Genomic DNA, 19,027 nt, shown 5'->3' on the forward strand with positions numbered 1-19,027 from the left:
AGAATGAGAGATTTGCATCACAGGATACTTGAGATATATAATGAAGTATAATTAAATATTCTAGTACTGTACACCTGTAACTTACATAATACTGCACATCAACTATACTTCAAAATTTTTTTTAAATTAAAAACAAACAAACAGTGCCAGTAGAAGAACAGATCAGAAAAGAAAGCCCAAAGACAGACTCAAGTATGATATGTAAGAGTTTAATACACGACCAAATTGACACTTCACAGCAGAAGAAAGGATAGATTAATCACTAACTGGTCCTGGGACAACTGATTAAATCCCAGATAAACTAAAAATTTTTTTTCCCTTTTAAAAAGGGGGAATCTCTAAAGGACTATATGAAAAAATGCTAGAACAATTATTTGATCCTGAGGTGGGGAAAACTTTTCTAAGTATAAAAGCCAAGTAAGAAACCATGAAAGAAAAGTTGAACAGAACTGACAAGAGAAAATAAAAAATATAACTGCTGCACATTATAAAAATGTAAAAGAAATTAACTGTGGACAGTACTATAGAATAAGATTCACCACTCACTGAGCACATGCTTAGAGCACTGTAGACTCTCTTCATCCTCACGGTAACTGGCACTACAGATACTCTTGTTTTTTAAATTTATTTAATTAATTAATTAATTTCTGGGGCTGCGTTGGGTCTTCGTTGCTGCTCACAGGCTTTCTGTAGTTGCAGTGAGTGGGGGCTACTCTTCGTTGCGGTGTGCGGGCTTCTCACTGCGGTGGCTTCTCCTGCTGCGGAGCATGGGCTCTAGGTGCGCAGGCTTCAGTAGTTGCAGCATGCGGGCTCAGTAGTTGTGGCTCGTGGGCTCTAGAGCACAGGATCTGTAGTTGTGGTGCATGGGCTTAGTTGCTCCGTGGCCTGTGGGATCTTTCCAGACCAGGGCTCAAACCCGTGTCCCCTGCATTGGCAGGTGGATTCTTAACCACTGTGCCACCAGGGAAGTCCCACTACAGATACTCTTATTAGCCCCATTTTACATATGAGGTTTAGAGCTTATCAGACATTAACTGAAGTGAAATACTGCAAACTTTTTCTCAAAGCTAATGATAAGTATTTTAATGAAAGTGGTAGGTAGTTAGACATGAGCGGCTCCTCGCCCTGTCCTGGACGGGGTCATCTTTCCCTCCCCGACCTGGACACGGGTGATCAGAACATGCCCAGAGATCTTCCCTTTTTGCGGTCAAGGACCGCTACGATTCCAGCCTTATGAAGACCAAACAAGATGAACCCGTCAGCACAGGTTGACGTAGGCTCACCAAGACCTAAAAGGTGCCTCAGAGTAAAACCTGGGGTTCATTATACCGTATTTATAATAAATTAGCATTGTGGTTTTTGCCCATGTCCCCCGGGGTTTCGCTTGGGTGCTTGTGGGTAAGCCCCTGCGCACAAAGAGAAAAGTCATATAACCTAAAGCTGTCAATCACCTCGGCAGTCAAATGATGCAAGACACAAGGAGGGACTTTCCACCACTCTGAAAAACCAGCCCTATGCCCGTTGCGGGCTGCTTCTGATTTCTGGACGGCCTGCTCCCCTTCTCTCTCCTGGGAGGATATTCTCGCTTTGCTTAATAAAACTGCTGCTGCTTAAAACTGCTCTATGTCTCTCGACTGAGTTCTCTCCTTCGGGAGGTCCAGGACAGAGGAATTGCCGTTTGGCCGGTAACAATAGTGTTCTGTTAGCATGGTGAGATCATGGGTGATATTTTGTTCTTGTCTTGGTTTTCCAAACTCTTCAGTATCTTACATTACATTTATTTTTACAGAAAATAGATTCATTTGTAGAACTACCTTTTGAATTTTCTTTGTCATAGCTCTGTTATCTTAGAGTAAAACATAGGGAGTTCTTTATAAAAAAATAAAATGCGGTGGAGGGAGAGCGATAACACCACTTACTAGGTATCTACCAAGAGTTAGCCACTGTAAGAGCTGATTTATCTGCATTATATTTCATCCTAACCTAAAGCCTGTGAGGACAGGTATATTTTTCTCCACTTACTGAAGAAGAAAACTGAGACTCAGAGCTTTCACGGAGCTTGCCAGTTACACTGCTGGGGATTGAAACACGTCTTCAACATCTGGGCTCTCTTTATTGGGCCTCCCCCCAATTATCCACTGTACCTTCTCCAACAAGGCTATAAAAGTGTGGGCTCAATCCTATGTGTATGGGAAAAGGAACTTCATTTTCAGAAAGCAATGATAAATAAAATACAGGAGACAAAACGAAAGGTGTGAGTCGACTCCATCATCTTGGGGCCAGCTATGGCTTCATCTCTAGCAGAGCACTAAGCTTACAACTGCCGAATGTGTGTGACAGAGCTAAAAAGGTCCCTTCTTGCACTAGTAGATCATACTCTTATATCCTGTTTTCTCAAAGTTTAGAAAAGTCTCTGGAGCTCATTTATTCAGTACCACCATGACCCCTATCGTCTTAAACACTTCAAACAGATGGGTGCCTATCCAGCTCTGAAACATTTCACAGGAACAGGGTTAAAAAATTCCACTGGTAACTGGTACTTATGCTTAACCTGTCATGGCAGGAAGTATGCTAATGTCTTCAATATGTTGACCTCATTTCAAATAAAATTCCTATGAAAACAAGAGACATGAAGCTCCAGTGGTAACCAGTTCCCATATCGCAACGCTTCATATTCCCAAAGAGAGCTACCAGGTATGAGCTCAGAATCACTCTCCCTAAACCTTTGCTCCCATATTTGATTTACTACTATTTTGATGCCTCCCTTGAATCTTTAGACATCATGCCTACCTAATGAGGATGCAAAGTGGACAAAACCTATAAAAGAAAGACCAACTTGTAATTTGTATATACATCTCAGGACTGCTGGGACTAAACCACTGACTAATGTTTAGTTTGGAATGAGCTGAAAACTTTGGATGTTTGCACATGGTTACTGACCATCTTGACATGATGTGATTTGTTTTCTTCCTGTAGTATAACTGCACATATCCTTTTTGAGATTCTTAGAGTTTTATATCACTGTCTCAGTCTTTTTTAGTCCAAATATTCATTGATTAACTAATCATTCATTCAGAAAACAGTTAAAGACCACCTACTGTATACCAGGCACTGTGATAGTTTCTGGAGAGACAAAAATAAGTCTTGCCTTTAAGGATGTAAAAGTCTAAAGGATGAGATGAAGTGAACAGACAACTCCCATAGAGTGTTCTTAGTGTTTTCACAGAGGTATGAACTGGTGTTGTAGAAAGTCAGAGGAGGGGCTGGGGTAATGAGGGAAAGTTCCTTAGAGGTGATGCTCAGGAAGAATCATTAAGGATCAGTAAGAGTCAGTCAAGCATTGGAAGGAAGTTATTTCCCTGAACATTCTGGAAACTACGAGAGCAAAAGGTGCCTGTGGGAACTGAAAACAGAGAGCTGACGTTAGCCCATATGTCTGAGAATAAGCTATTTAGTGACAGATACAAATGTAACGATGATTATCTTTAGTGCATCCATCAACTTTTTTGATGAAGATGACTTGGTCCCAAACCAAATTTTAAAGGACATAATTTTTCAGAATGTTGTGGTTGTTACTAATTATTTTAATAATAACCTTCCAAATGCTTTACATCCATAGAGTATGATGAGCTACAAGAATGTATTTTGCTAATGAAATGTCATACCTACTTTATCATATTAACCATAAAACTCCAATAAAGCAAACTCCAGGCAAGCTCAACACCACCACCACTGGACCCCTACCCTTTGACTACCCGTGAGTGAATGGAAAGTGCAATGCTACCCTGCAATCACTTAAAGGTAAATGGTGAGAAAGTCAATTTTTATCTTTGGTCCATTAGATGAGGGCATCAGTACATTAGAATTGATTTTCAGCGACTAGAGAAAAGTGGTTTAAAAAAAACCAAAAACAAACCAACCCAGATGAACAGAGTATTTCACAGCGAGAGTCCTACATGCTCAGATACAGAAAGACCCACTCCGCTAAGAACTGTTACCCCATAAGTATCAATCCCTCCATTTGACCTTAGAAATAGCACTTCCTTTGATAATATTTTCCAGGCCAGTATCATAGTCTTCAGCAGTTAGACAAAAAACAAAAACAAAAAAACCCCCAGGGCCTACAGAGCATGCTAGTTTTGAACAACAGTAGACAGTTGCAAAAAGGAGCAAGTGTCACAACAGCTTTTCACTAAAGCTTTCAAAAAGCATTAAAAGAATTAAAGAACTGTGGCTAGAGTAGACAGATTCTCAGAGAAAATCAAAGATGAAAGGATGTGAATTAAGGGATAAGAGATAAATGTCTTTCCTGAAAGATGGACACTAATAATATTTTATCAATGTACTACAATTAATTAATAATAAGCCTTGGTAAGAACATATATTACGTTTAAAAACAAGAATATGATTGAAACAGTTATACGTGATCAAGGTACAATGTATAACACCATGAGAAAAACAAAACATCTTTCACTTAAGCTCAATAACTTTATCTTGGAAGAAGAAACAATGAACCTATCTTTGAAAGTGAATGTTAAATGTATTTTTAAAACATTTTACTTGGCACCAGGTGGGGGATGAATTGGGAGATTGGGATTGGCATCTATACACTAATATGTATAAAACAGATAACTAATAAGAACCTGCTATATAGCACAGGGAACTCCGCTGTACAGTAGAAATTAACACAACATTGTAAAAAAACTATAACCCAATTAAAAAAAAAGAAACATAGAAAGGATATGACAATTAAAAACAAACAAACAAAAAAATAAAAAACCAAAAAAACATTTTACCTGATTTAAATAATTTAGGCACTTTTCAAGACACCAAAGGCAACAAATGCAAGATTTCAGCACACATCGAGCACAAGCATTTTCCTGGAAAGAATGAAAAATGGAAATAATTAAAGACCAAAGAATCAAACCATATCATATAGAATATTCTAAATTTTAGAAAAATAAAAATTAAGAAAAATCACAACCTATGCTTCAAAGCCTCCACACTCACCCTTTTTTCCCTCAAAATGTAATGGCTGAATTATTTTTAATCAGTTCAATTCAACATTTACTTAGTACCTATTGGATACAAGATATAAGGTATATAAGAGCAACAAGGAACTTATAATCTAGTAGGAGAAAAAAAAAGCGCTAAACATAACAACAATTAGAATCAGAATATGATATAGATACTAGTGCTATGAGAGTGGAGAAGAGAGAGAGAAGACATCACTTGGGAGGTGAGAGGACTCGGGGGAGGCTTCTAGGAAGAGGGGGCATTTGAGCTAAGCTATGTAGAAATGCATGGTATTTCTGCAGTCAAGGACAGAAAGGAGGTTCCAAGGAAGAAAGTGTGTTGAGTCCACACAGAGGAAGAGAAGCACAGGACATGTGGGGAAACTACAGAGTGCAAGAGTGGGAGACAAAAGGGAAGAATTAGATTCTATTAGGCAAGAACTTTGAAAAAACATCTGCACTTGGACTTACTATCGCTGGGAACTTTGCTACATGCAGAACTGAAGTTCTGGAATTTGCCCACAGAAAGTCCAGAAAAGGGTTTTTCCTTACCTTTCCTTTGAGCTGACTGTGAATGTACATAAGGATCATTCGCGGAATTTTGACTAATGTGATAATGAAAGATCCTTTCGCCACAGTACCAAGGTGGTAACGAATAAGGCGATTCACCGATGCCAAAATAGGTGTAAATGGCAAATTCCTTTTATCCCTATATAAAAGACCAAGATGGAAACACAGAGATGGTTTAGAGTCCAAAAGAGTGAAAGATTAGTTCATTTTTCTTATTCTAGCTCTATGACAAAATGGCAAAGTAATATAAACGCTACAGAGGTACCATGTAAAATTAATGTTTCATTGCTTTATGGTAGTTTCATGGGGTTCTTATGCTGTAACACTTTAAGTTAAATAAAACTGTGCTTTGAAAGCTCTTATTAGCAAATAGTTATGGGGTTAATTGTAGAATCAGATAATGGAACTTAAAAAGACGTTAGGCCTGGCACCTCATTGTAATAGAAAACTATAAGGCCTATTGTAGTGTATATTCAGCTATGAAGTTAGGAAAGGAAGTCACAATACTTGTTCTGATCCATACAAATTAAAAAGACTTGTTATCCTTTGATGGACGTTTACATAAAGCAAAAGTACATAAGACACTACTACAAGATTCGTTCTTCTGCTAAATGTAATTTAAGTGTAGCATGACCTGCGGTTCTAATTAATTTTTTGAGAAAGCTACAGAAGAGTATAAAGAATAAAATAATAACCTCCCATTTTCCTACCTCACAGAATGATCAACTACACATTTTGTTATATTCACTTCCAATTACTTTTTAAAGAAATGGAACTCTTGCCGGTCTCAGTTCCATTTCCTTTAGACAAAACCACTTAGATGATCTTAAGTTTTCTTTCTTTCTTTCTTTTTTTAATTAACCTACAACACTATGTTAGTTCTGGGTGTACAACATAGTGATTCAATATTTCTATACATTACAAAATGATCACCACAATAAGTCTAGTTATCATCGGTCACTATACAAAGTTACTATCTTTCTCTTCCTGACTTATTTCACTTAGCATAATAATACCCTCTAGGTCCATCCATGTAGTTACAAGTTAAGTTATTATCTTTCTCTGTCTGACTTATTTCACTTAGCATAAAACCCTCTAGGTCCATCCATGTAGTTACAAGTTAAGTTTTCTGACAAGTATAAATTCTCACCTAGTAAAATAGTATGTTACCACAGCTCCTGCCACAGTCATCTGTTGACAGGCTAGAATAAATTCACTGATCCAAATCAGACCCACCACATGGTACCACCACATGTATTGTAGAGGCCCAGAAACTTTGAACTCCACAAAGCCTTGGTCATTCTGAACAGCGCTGCCTAGGAAAATATCAAAGAAGGAAAGAAGGAGCACATAAAGCATAAACCAATAAGTATGGCTATTAAATCTAAGAGATTAATCTAATTTCCAACAATATGTCCCTATCCCCAAACCACTGACTTCATGATTACAGAGCTATTACATTAAGGGACCCTCAAAGCCATCATATATAGCTTTTAAAAGTTGTTCTATTTGAATATAGATTTTTGCTTTAATATTTATTTATCTATTTGGCTGCACTGGGTCTTAACTGCGGCACATAGGATCTTCGTTGCCACGTGCGGGATCTTTAGTTGAGGTATGTGGGATCTAGTTCTCTGACCAGGGATCGAACCTGGGCCCCCTGCATTGGGAGCTCAGAGTCTTAGCCACTGGACCACCAGGGAAGTCCCTGAATATAGTTCCTACCACATTATCAGTTATTTAGTGTAGGCATGAATTTTCAAACACTTCAATTTTTTTCCAGAGGTACTACTTGTCCAATAATTATAGACCTAAATTATTAGCAAAGTACATAAATTAATATTATTTTCAATTGGTGATGGTGTGCTGAATGGCCAAAGAAGTTACATATAAGCTTACTATCCTTATACCACTCCTCATAACTAATTCCATTTAGACATACATAACCTTTGATATTAAGTATGGCTACAAGCAAGTCTGGGAGTCTACCTGTGAACTGTATCACTACTAGCTCTACATAGGTTCAGGTCATTTCCAAACTAGAAAGTCCCAAGGAAGCAAGTTGATCTTTGGCTATAACTGGAGTTTGAGGCAATTCCAGAGCAGCACTGCATTCATTAGTTCATCTTAGAATGAATCCAAATGTCTGAGTCAGTACAGGAACTTACTTCAAATCCATAACCATCTTGAAACTGGATATGATTTCAGGCCCTACCTGGTTTAGACTCACTTTGCTGGGATGTTCTAAAAATCATGAACGGGGAATATGTTATTGAAGAGCCATAACCATTGCTAATTCTGATGGTTGTTAGACCTTAGTCCATAAATGTCTTAAGAATTATACCTCTCTGATGTTTTAAAATATTTTAATGCAAATCAGTTTCATTACTAAAAGAAAGAAGTAACATGTCTTCTTACCGGTAGTGCCGAGAAAGAGAAGTGTCATGATCCAATACACCCAAAACAGGACGAGAGCAAGGAAAGTCCAAAAGGGTTGGAAGACTAGCAGTGGCAAGTGAATGAAAACCTTGCCAGCCACATGGAACAAGGCGATGGTGAGAGCAACCCGCTTGCGCATGACTAACATTATGAGGAACAAGATAACCTGTAGGAGAGAACAGATGGAAAGATTCCAGCTACTGTTTTAAGCAGTGAAAACAGAAACTGAACAATGGTGGAAAATTTTTAACATAACCGTTCATTCCAAAATGGAGATGTATCATTCTCTGAACCCCAATAACGCTTTAACAGTCTGTATCTCTCTTGCAGCCCTTATTTTTCATTATATATTGAAAATGTCTTTTAAAGCTAAACATAAAAGAGTTTCTCAATTTATTAATATATCCTAGATGTATTAATTCTTCTACTTTCCCTTTTTCCACTCGTTATGAATCAAAACGTGTTGTTTGTCATCAGGATGAGACTCTTAATTTACTTAAATAGATACATGCTTGCCACTCTGAAAATGGGGGAAAAGACGATATGCTATGACCACAAAAGCACAGAGAACTTATACCTCATCTCCCTTGTTGGAACAAAAGCACCTTACAAGCAGGGTCCATGTCAAATTTATCCTTTGTCACTCCCCACTCTGCCCTGGCACCTGGCGCAGAGAACTGTACTTAAAAGATGATTAATAAATATTTGTACAACGATAGCAAACAAAAATCTTTTGGCACCAATGGTTTTACAATGGCTTTATTTTTAGTTTCTAATGCTCAATGAAAAGCTTGGGATTGCTCCAAGAAGTGGACTGAGATTTTTTTCCCCTTTTTTCAGAGAGGAGAAGGAGATGAACCAAAGATATGAATATAGATTATTGAACCACATGTTAATGAATAATTTTACTGCAATTCTTATAATAATTATACTAGTTAGTGAAGCTCACCTCTCTTTTTAAAATAATGTTGTTAAAAGTTTAAAAGGGAAAAATGGGAAATACTTAGTGAATACGTAGGTGGAATGACACTAGGTAGCCTATTTCTTAATAGACTTTTCTATAATTACACTATCTCATGACAATAAGATGTATGTTCTTACTAGAAAATGATAATTAATACTCTAGGTGAAAATTCCCTCTCAAAAAGCAGGCAGCACAGAATAAAATGTCACATAAAATAGCACTCATCATTTAGGGGAGCCTTCTGAAGCCTTCTGAGTACGTCATACACTGTGGGGCAGAGATTGCATCCAATAGGGATCATGGTTAGGCATGCAATGGCTAAGCATGAGTTTCTGCTTCATTAATGATCTATAAATTAAAACATAAACCTGAAAGATACACCAAGGCCTGTACTCACTGTGAACACTGTAGCTGAAATGGCATAGATGAGGAGGGCCCGAAGATTGTCTTCAGCTACCTGAAGCTGCTCAGGGATAACTGTTTCTTTGGGAGACTTTCTTTGCTTTGCATATAGCCACCATAGTACACCTGTGCCACCTGGAGACAAAAAAAAACAATTGTTTTTGCAATAACTGGCACAAGAAAATGTGTAACATAAATCCTCAATTTTCTGGCCCCTTCCTATACATCAACGTGGACTAACACAGCAACAATCCATTTGGCTGGGAGGTGCGTGGCCGTAACTTTTTGCCAGCATAAGGGGAACGCCAATGACTCCACTTACATCTTCCACATTAGGCACTTACAAATCTCTCACTGTATCAAATAAACTTCCTTTAACTGTATTTATTATCAGCTCTGAAGCTGAGAGAGAGCCAGCAAGGACAGACACCCCTGAGAGGAACTGGTCACGAAGAGAGCCTCAGCGCCTGCTTAAACTAGGGAGCCTATGGGAAGCAAGTAAGGGTTACAGAAATCAGCAATGAAGCTGAGGAAGGCAAAGATCTTCTCTGTTGTACAGTAACCCTAGTGCCTAGTGAGGATACACTCATGCAGTTGATGAAATATTTGTACAATGAATAAATGAAGATCAAATGAGTAGTTCCCACCAAAGGTAGGAACAAAGATAGGAAATCTTTTAGCTAGTGGGAAGCAGCCGCATAGCACAGGGAGATCAGCTTGGTGCTTTGTGACCGCCTGGAGGGGTGGGATAGGGAGGGTGGGAGGGAGGGAGACGCAAGAGGGAAGAGATATGGCAACATATGTATATGTATAACTGATTCACTGTGTTATAAAGCAGAAACTAACACACCATTGTAAAGCAATTATACTCCAGTAAAGATGTAAAAAAAAAAAAAAAAGGAAATCTTTGATAGCTGGAGAGCGGTGGGCACTAGGGATGGGAAGTTTTATCTCCATGACTGGTTCAGAGATTCTGAGATCTAGACTGAAGAGGGAGGCAGACCTGCCTCCATATAAGAGAGCTGCTTTGGACACCTTCATTCAACCCATTCGACAAACACTTTGAGTGCCTACAGCACCTACTGTTCTAGGGGCTGGGGATAGAGTGGTGAAAAACCAACATCAACTCTCATGCAGTGTACAGAGTAATGGGGAAACAAAAAAAACCAAGGAAACAAGTGAAAATAGAGTATATTAAATCTAAGAAAAAAGCTGCCAGTAAGGGATAGAAAGTGCTAGCGCTGGGAAAGCATTACAATTTTATACAAGCAAGGCCTCACTGGGGTGAGACGATATTGGAGCAAAAGAATCAAAGACAGGGAGAAAGCCATCTACGAACCTATCTAAGAGTGTTCCAGGCAAGAGGAAACAGCAAGTTCTAAGATGCTGATATGGGCCATGCCTGGCAGGCAAGAAAAGAGGAGGCCACTAGAGCTACAGCAACGAGCAATGGGGAAAGCAGTAAGAGATGTGTGCAGAGAGGGAGCTGGACACCAGGTCATACTGCAAGGCCTCGTAGGCCACGGTAAGGAAACGGAAGATTCAGAGTAGAGATGTGTATGTATCGGTGGATGAGATGAATGCCTGGGAGAGAAGCAACTGGGCTGAGATCTATGCAAATCAACCAGAGCTCCATGTGCACTCAGGTTAAGAGTGAATAGTGTCAAAGGGAAATTCCAACTACCTGTCGGCAAATATTAAGCATGAATTTTTCTTCTATGGAAGATGATTAAACAAACCAAAATGACCATGAGTCTACGAAGAATATTTCAGAGAAAGGGAAAGGCTACTTCCATTTTGGAATCATGAAGGTACAAGAAAACTGTTTGGAAAACTGTTTAATATCCTCAAAAAATGGGATAAAATACGTTCTCTACAAACAGAAATAAAAAGTTGAGAGAAAGCCTGAAGTTCAAGGAAGATAGAATGAGATAATAATGATGACATCAAGGGCATTGTTCATAACATCCACAGTAGATATCATTAATTAAACATTTAAACTTGTGCCAGGAATTAGCACAAAGAGTTGCAACCACATTTAAACACAATGCTATTAAGTGGGTATTATTAGCTCCACTTTGCAAATGATGAAACTGAAATTTAGGAAATTTCAGCAGCATGCCAAATGTCACATACTTGGTAAGTGGGAGAGCTGGGACTCAAATCTACTTTTATTATAAAAGCTATCCATCTGTTATGAACTGAATGCTGTGTCTCCCCAAAACCCATCTACTGAAATCCTAATCCCCAATATGGTATATTTGGAGGTGGGGCCTTTAGAAGATGATGAAACCATAAATGTGGAGCCCTCATGAATGGGATTAGTGCCCCTATAAAAGAGACCCCAGAAAGCTCCTTCCCTCTTCTGCTACGTGAGGACACAGCAATCAGATGGCCGGAAACAGGAAGATGGCCCTCACCAGATGCCGAATCTGCTGGTGCCTTGATCTTAGACTCCCCAGCCTCCAGAACGGTGAGAAATAAATGTTTGTTGTTTATAAGGCATCCAGTCTTGTGGTACTTTGTTACAGCAGCCCAAACTGACTAAGACATCATCTAAACACAGAATTAGATTTGAAGGCTACAAACTGAAATGAAAAGGAAGATGGCTGAGAGAAAGAAGACCTACAAATAAGATGAAATTGGGATAACAAAATTAAGTAGTCAAGTACAGACTGACACCAAGGAAAACAAAATCAGTGATATGGTAGATAAACTTGAAGAGTTCTTCCTCAATGTAAAGAAAATGACAAAAGGATTAAAATGATAATTTAGGAGATGATAGCAGGAGAGTAAGAAGGATCTTAAAGAGAAAACCACCAGGATGGAAACAAGAAACAAGTATAGAAATAAAGTAAACTTTTCAAAGTTGAAAAAGATTCCCCAAAAAAAGAGATCATAGGCAAACTAAGATTCTGAACTAGACAAAAATTTTAAGTTGTAAGGATAAGTTAAAAATTATATAAACATCTAGGTAAGTGAGATAGGTTATGGGCACAGGAACAAAATTTAGACTGGTCTCAAAGTTCTTCTCTGAAATGAAGTACAGACATAAGGCAATATACTGTATCTTAAGACTTTTATATGCAACAAATTCAATATTCACATGTGAAGGCAAAGGCAATCTTAGATAACCAAGAATTCAGAATATTACAACCCATAAGTCTTTCATGAATAAGTTACTTGAACTCAGATTCCAGTCAAAACAAATATGAACTGAAATTTAGAACTCAAGAATGAACTTTTATAAAAACAGGACCAGTATAACTGAATCACTTTGCTGTACACGTGAAACTAACACAATATTGTAAATCAACTATACTCCAATATAAAATAAAAATTAAAAAAAATAAATAAATAAAAACTGGACCAGTAGTTCTCACTAAAATCAGGACAGGAGAACTTAAATAAATATAATTATGAAACTCCTCAAGGCAAAGGTAAGCAAAATTCTTTGAAAAGATATAGTACAACAAATAATATTTTAAGTTTAATAATAACCTGAATAACGAACACTCAGAATATTTAACAAGAGCTAAAAAGTGCGAGTGGGCAGAAGAGAGTAGGATTAGACAGGAAGGAAAGTTTATGCTAAATTTAAAGGGGGGGGACCTCAACAAGTATTGTTTCATTTCAGCCTTTAATAATTATAGAATTCTAGACTGAAGAATATTTTCTGAAAATGTATGGGTTACCAACTGAAGAAGTGAAAATAAAATTATACCATCCAAAGCCAGGGTGAAAACAACCAAAGAAAACACAATTCCATACAGCAAAGATAGGGAAAGCAAAATAAGGAAGCATAAATTTAAGGAAAACATAAAACAGATGACATCAGTAAGACCAAACATACCAGGTAAACGTAATGGTGGCAAATTCTCCTACTGAAAGAGTTTCATATTGGGTTAAAACGTTTTTATACTATATACATAGATATACACACACACACACACACACACACACACGCATACATATATATATGAATATCAAGGTCTGGATTCCAAATGCTAACACTGGTTAACTGAAGGTGGGTCCCTATAATTATGACATTTTTAAAGGCAAAAGTAAATACTCTTTAAAGAGAAGATGTAGCATGTGAAATAAAACTTTTATTTTCTCTCCTATATTTCTATTTTCTACCATGGAAGTAGTTAGATACCATGAGTAGGTATGACATTTATAATTGGGAGGGGGAAATTTTTTTTTAAGACAATAAACACAGAAAACCCAGAAGGTTTCATTAGAAACACTAAAATGAAAACAAAATAGAATGTCAATAGACAGAAAAATGAGTAACAAAATTTTAAACACACCCCCACCCCGACAGAGTTATCCTGCCAGGAACACTTTTCAACCAGAAAGAATTTCAATACCTTAGAATGGCTGATTTAGGCCTTAAAAAAGTGCAAGATAAAAAGAAAGGGTCCCTTCATTTGCCAGGCAGGGAGCACTGGAAGAATCAAGTGAAAATTCAAAAGCAGGAGCAGAACAGAGGCTCAATTCCTTTCTTTTCAGTTGTACTCTCCCCCTCCAACTGATATTGACAGAAAAACGTTAGTCCCCTCTTAAAAATATTACTTGCTCTCATTCCAAAAGCCACTGACCTTCCCATTTTATTTGATTTAGTGATCTCACAGTGAACTAACTTAAATGTAATCCACTTACCTGTCTTTACATTTTATCAACGAATTCACAGGCCTTACAAGAGGAAAATTATTTAAAATAACCAAAACAGTTCAATTTGAATTGAGGGATTGTTAAAGGCAAACTTGAACTCTCAATTCTAATTACTAAAAAACAAAGGAATAAGCAGCTTACCAAGTGAACCCAGGATGAGCAGAATTGTTAAGATCCACACAAGTATTCTTGATATATACCTGATTATCACCATCAAAATCATGGACAGAACTGCAGGAAAGATAAAGAACACACAGAATATCATTTGAAAACTTTAGAAAATATAAAGAGAAACTCTTTCAATTGTTTTCTCCTAGGGAAATAATTTGTTGCTCTTGACAAGTTCATGACTCCAATTTAGGTAAGAAAGGAAACTGGCTGCTTTTGTACTTTGACTTTGGTACTTGTACCACTTGAACAGCATCACTTAAAACCAAAGGCACCTAACTGGGTTTATAAATGACAGAAAAGAATATATGCAAATGTATATGCATGACTCAAAACAGCACAAAAACAGCACAGAACTGTTGTGGATTTGCCACAGGAAGACATCAGAACTCACATGCAAACATAGATGCCGACACACAAAGTGCAGAGAATGACATGCCGTGTTGGTGACCGGAAAAATTACTACATGTAGACAGACATCAGTTAAATTAGGTGCTACACTTCCTTGAGTCACCTATGCGTTTCAGGACCAACTTCTCTGATGTTCGGTCAACAAGCCAGATGGTATATTATCTTTTTCTAGTTGTTTCTCCTCTAAAACTCCAAGAAATGGTCTGACTCTATAGAATAATATCCTGAAAACTACTGAAGCCAAAATTCCTCTGACATTACTTCTCAACTGAGGTCGGGGTCCTGACTAAGAAGCTCTTCAAAAAAGGAGCAAAGCTTAGTTTGAGTTATTTAACCAACTCCTCTACCCACCCCAAGCTAAATTCCAACATGCCAAAATCTTGAGTGAAAATCTCAAAAGAAACTGAGAAGATTTAACCCTTGCACGGGGAAATTCATTTCTGAAATCATAATTTGTTCATCTTTAATTATCTAAAGTCCCATTTCACAAACAAATGAATAAAGATCTTAAACCTCAAAAGTAAACCATTCTAATAAAAAATGGAATTCCAATGGCTTAACAACATTATTAACACTATTTTAGGTTTGGATTTTTTTTTCTTGGTTCAAGTATTCAACTATTTCAGAAATCAAAAAATTTTTAAATAAAGCTAGACTAATAATCAAGTTTCCCTGGACCATTTGCAAAGCCAAATAAATGGTTGGGATCTGTGACTAGGTAACATTATTAAGGTACTCACATTTGCAATAAATGTACAGGAACCAAAAACAGATGGGAGCGTTTCAAATATCACAGAAATAGCTTTTCATATGGACAGCATTATTTCAACTGAGTCAAGTACTACCTAAGCAAAAAGAAAATACTCTCTAATGACAAGACAGAAATATAGCTAGACTTCTCAATGACTATAATTGGTGTTAACAGGCATAAACACTCATTTTACTTATATAACAAAATAGTTGTTTGGTTCCTACTACAGTTTACTTCTCCCAACTAAAAAAGTCTATAAATTCTGATACGGCTACATATAGTTCTAGGATAATATAGGGAATTTACATCTTGAAAATAAAATTTATTTGCTTTTATTTATTTTATTATCTATTTATTGACCAAAAAACTAAATGGCTAACAAGTGGAGATTTCCTACTTTTTCAAGCAATACAGATATTAATTGCAGCAATGAAACAAATTACATAATCCAAACATAATATATCAGAAATCTTGCTCTTTGATGGAAATATAAAAGAGAATATGTAGCCTCTTTTTATAAGCAAGTAAGCCTTTTGCAATCAAAACTAAAAACAAAGGGGTGCTGATATTAGAAACCTCCTATTATCATATTAAAGGTTATTATAGCCTTTGTAATCAAAGTTTGGGAATACACCAGTTTTCTCCAATGAGAGAAAAAGAAGGGAAATGAGTTTCAGATATATTATATTCTTTTAAAAATATGTATCTATTTATAACTATATATATTCTGAAACAATTATTTTGGCTATGGGAAGTTAAACAATTTACAAGTATCCCCAGCAGTATTCATATTTTGGTTAAAAGAACAGTCTTCTACTGCAGTACTATGCAATAGCTAATAATGAGAAAAACAATTACCTAGTGATAACAAGCAAAGTCCCAATATAATTTCTTTGCTGGTCATTACTCCACTAATCAGCCTGTGTAAGACACTATTGTCACTGACAAAGGTGATCAGGGCCTCTGCAAACTTGGCATAGCAGGAAATGTTCACAGGAGCACAGCGATGGAAGAATGGAATAGGTGCACTGGTGACACAAGAAAAAAAAATCAGAAAAAAAATTACTCCTACTTAATATAAATGCCACATCAAACACACAAATGAAAGGTGAATATGACTGCAATACAGTCCACCCTCCACACATCATATGGGAGCTAAGAGCTGTGAGCTTAATGCTATGAAGATGACCGTCATGGGGCATGATGCACATCTTACCACAAGCCTTATCAGAGGGTGGAGTGCATATTCCAACAGAAGACATTACCCTCCCCTTCTGAAAAGAAACACACACACATATACACACACATACACACATACTAAAAGCAAAACCAAACACTTAAACTCCTCAGCCTACACATCTATCAATCAAGGGGCAGATGGCAAAACTTACAAACATATACTTCATTGAACTGAAAAGAATTTTTGCCATAAGCTATCTAAAAATAAAAACAAACATACTTTTGCTTAAAACATGCCACCATTAATAGAGTATTTCTTCTCTCAGAACAGCATACAAAACCTTAGATTAAAAAAGGTATTTGGGGCACAAGCTTAATAACTCATACAAAGTAGTCATACCAAGACATCAACATACAGCATAATACGCAGCTATTTGAAACAATAACTTTGAATACTAATGTATGGAAGAACTTATGATTTAACAGTACAAGGGAAAAAACCCAAAAATTGATATCTAATGTGATGATTACATCTCTGTATAAAAGATATATACATAAGAAGGAGAACAGGAAAAAATATAAAGAAATGAAAAATCTCTGATTTGTTAGGGTCATGGGATTCTGGGCCATTTTCTTTTCTTTTTGTATGTTATTATTATTATGAGATTATTTGTGTCCAAAAAAGAGGGAATCAATTATATCAGGTTTATACTGACTGCAGCTTTCAGTTGTGAAGGAACATAGCTATGTATAAACCATGACATAAATATAGCTTGTTATAACATGGTTCTATTTTAGCTTCTGAGAACATGTATGCACTAATCAGTGAGAGATTTTAAGCAAAGCTCTATGAACATGCCCTCAGTTGTGACTTATTTGGATTCTAAAAGAGCCCATACATGCGCCTATGCACAAACACACATTTATGTGTGCATTGTTAAATTTTAGTCATTACTAACACGAATCCCACATTGTCAGAATTATTTGTAGGACTATCAGTCACAGTGTAACATAACACTTTTGACTGGACTGAAATAAGTGTGTTCTCATTCTTGATTGGCACTGTATTTTGGTCAAATTAGTGAATAAGATTACGTGGTTGAACACCAAATAAAATCCCAAGGTTTCTAATCTCAGCAAAGCAACTTTGTATAACCCAAAGCAAAACACTACCTTTGTTTCCTTCCTCAAAAAACAATCAGAATATTTCTTTTCAAGTAAGAATATAAGTGAACTATATATTGATTTTCCTTAAATGTTGGTACGTGAGCACCGCTGGGAGTAAGAATAAGCAACATCTTCCGTGATGTTAAACTTCATGGAGCAAAATAAAATAATATAATTTTAAAGATCGAGCCTTACCTTAGTTATGCTCTAAAGTAAAATGTATCCAAAAATGATGATGACATGCATGTTCATTTTTTAAAAATTGCCTCTTGTGATGTGTGGGTGTATTTGTATACACCTCCAAAATGGTGTTGGTGAGAGATAATACCAAAGATTTGATATTTTGTCACAAAGTGCAGAAAGCCAGAGCATTCTGAGTAATGCTTGAATTACAGGTATGTAAGTCACCATTTTTTGACCAAAAGTTGTTTTACTAATGATTTAAAAAGACATTAAATTACAGAATACTTTTAGGTGATACGGATTTAGTTAGAAATATTACAGGAAAGAATGAAAAAAGATTAACTAGAAGTTCCTACTCAATGGAGGCTAACTTGGGACAGAAACCTCTAAACTTGACAAATGTGTTGTGACCCACAACTATTTTTTTCCTGATACTGTCTAGATACTGTCCCTGCCAGGTTAATGTCCCTGTCTAAGGACTTTTAACCGTATTTTAACTAAAAGGCTGGTTCTCTGTCCTTCAAAACTAAAGTCCTCTCTGCTCCATGACTGTCTACATCTTCATCTGCTTTATTACCCTACATCTCTGATGTCATCTCAGTTTAACTCACTTGCCTCCAACCTTGAACATAAAATACATCCACCTTAAGGATACTGATGTTCTGTTTTTAAAACCCACCAATTTTTTTGGTCCTGCCCCCCTGTTTCCTTTTTCCTGTCATATAACCGTAAACTTTATCCTCTGTCCAGAGGCGGCTCCACTTAAATCTCCCATATCCTAACAGGATGTTGATGTATTTTTATACTCAAATAGAAATATACATCATTTCCAAAAGAAAGTGGAAATTGTGATAAAGAAAAACTGGACTTGGGTTCAAAAGCCCTGGGTGATTCTCCTTACATTACACAGGTCACTTCATCTCTCTTTCTCAGTCCCTCCTTCTGTTAGCTGAAAGGGTAGAAGTAAGTCCTCTATTAAGTCTTTTCACATCTTAATAATAATAATAATGTCTACCCATAAATCAATGATTCTAAATTAGTAGAAGCAGGATGCCCAGTAGCTTTCGTATTTTTCTGCTTTTCATACTTATAATGAGGATA

At 36.8% G+C, this 19,027-nt stretch overlaps 1 protein-coding gene across 4 annotated transcripts in view; it reads right to left on the minus strand.

The window, feature by feature from the left end:
- Positions 1–19,027, minus strand: part of SLC44A1 (solute carrier family 44 member 1) — a gene marked incomplete at both ends in the record, with an annotated part of 214,177 nt that overhangs the window by 81,467 nt on the left and 113,683 nt on the right. For all 4 annotated transcript variants that reach the window (XM_082657024.1, XM_082657025.1, XM_082657023.1 and 1 more), the window contains 7 exons: positions 4,797–4,880; positions 5,568–5,724; positions 6,736–6,901; positions 8,004–8,190; positions 9,386–9,525; positions 14,209–14,298; positions 16,256–16,425. In XM_082657024.1, coding sequence (XP_082513150.1) covers positions 4,797–4,880; positions 5,568–5,724; positions 6,736–6,901; positions 8,004–8,190; positions 9,386–9,525; positions 14,209–14,298; positions 16,256–16,425 — 994 coding nt within the window. The remainder of the gene's footprint in view (positions 1–4,796; positions 4,881–5,567; positions 5,725–6,735; positions 6,902–8,003; positions 8,191–9,385; positions 9,526–14,208; positions 14,299–16,255; positions 16,426–19,027) is intronic.

Source organism: Grampus griseus, assembly GCF_964374135.1.
Source record: "Grampus griseus genome assembly, chromosome: 6".
In the NCBI taxonomy this organism is placed as follows: Eukaryota; Metazoa; Chordata; class Mammalia; order Artiodactyla; family Delphinidae; genus Grampus; species Grampus griseus.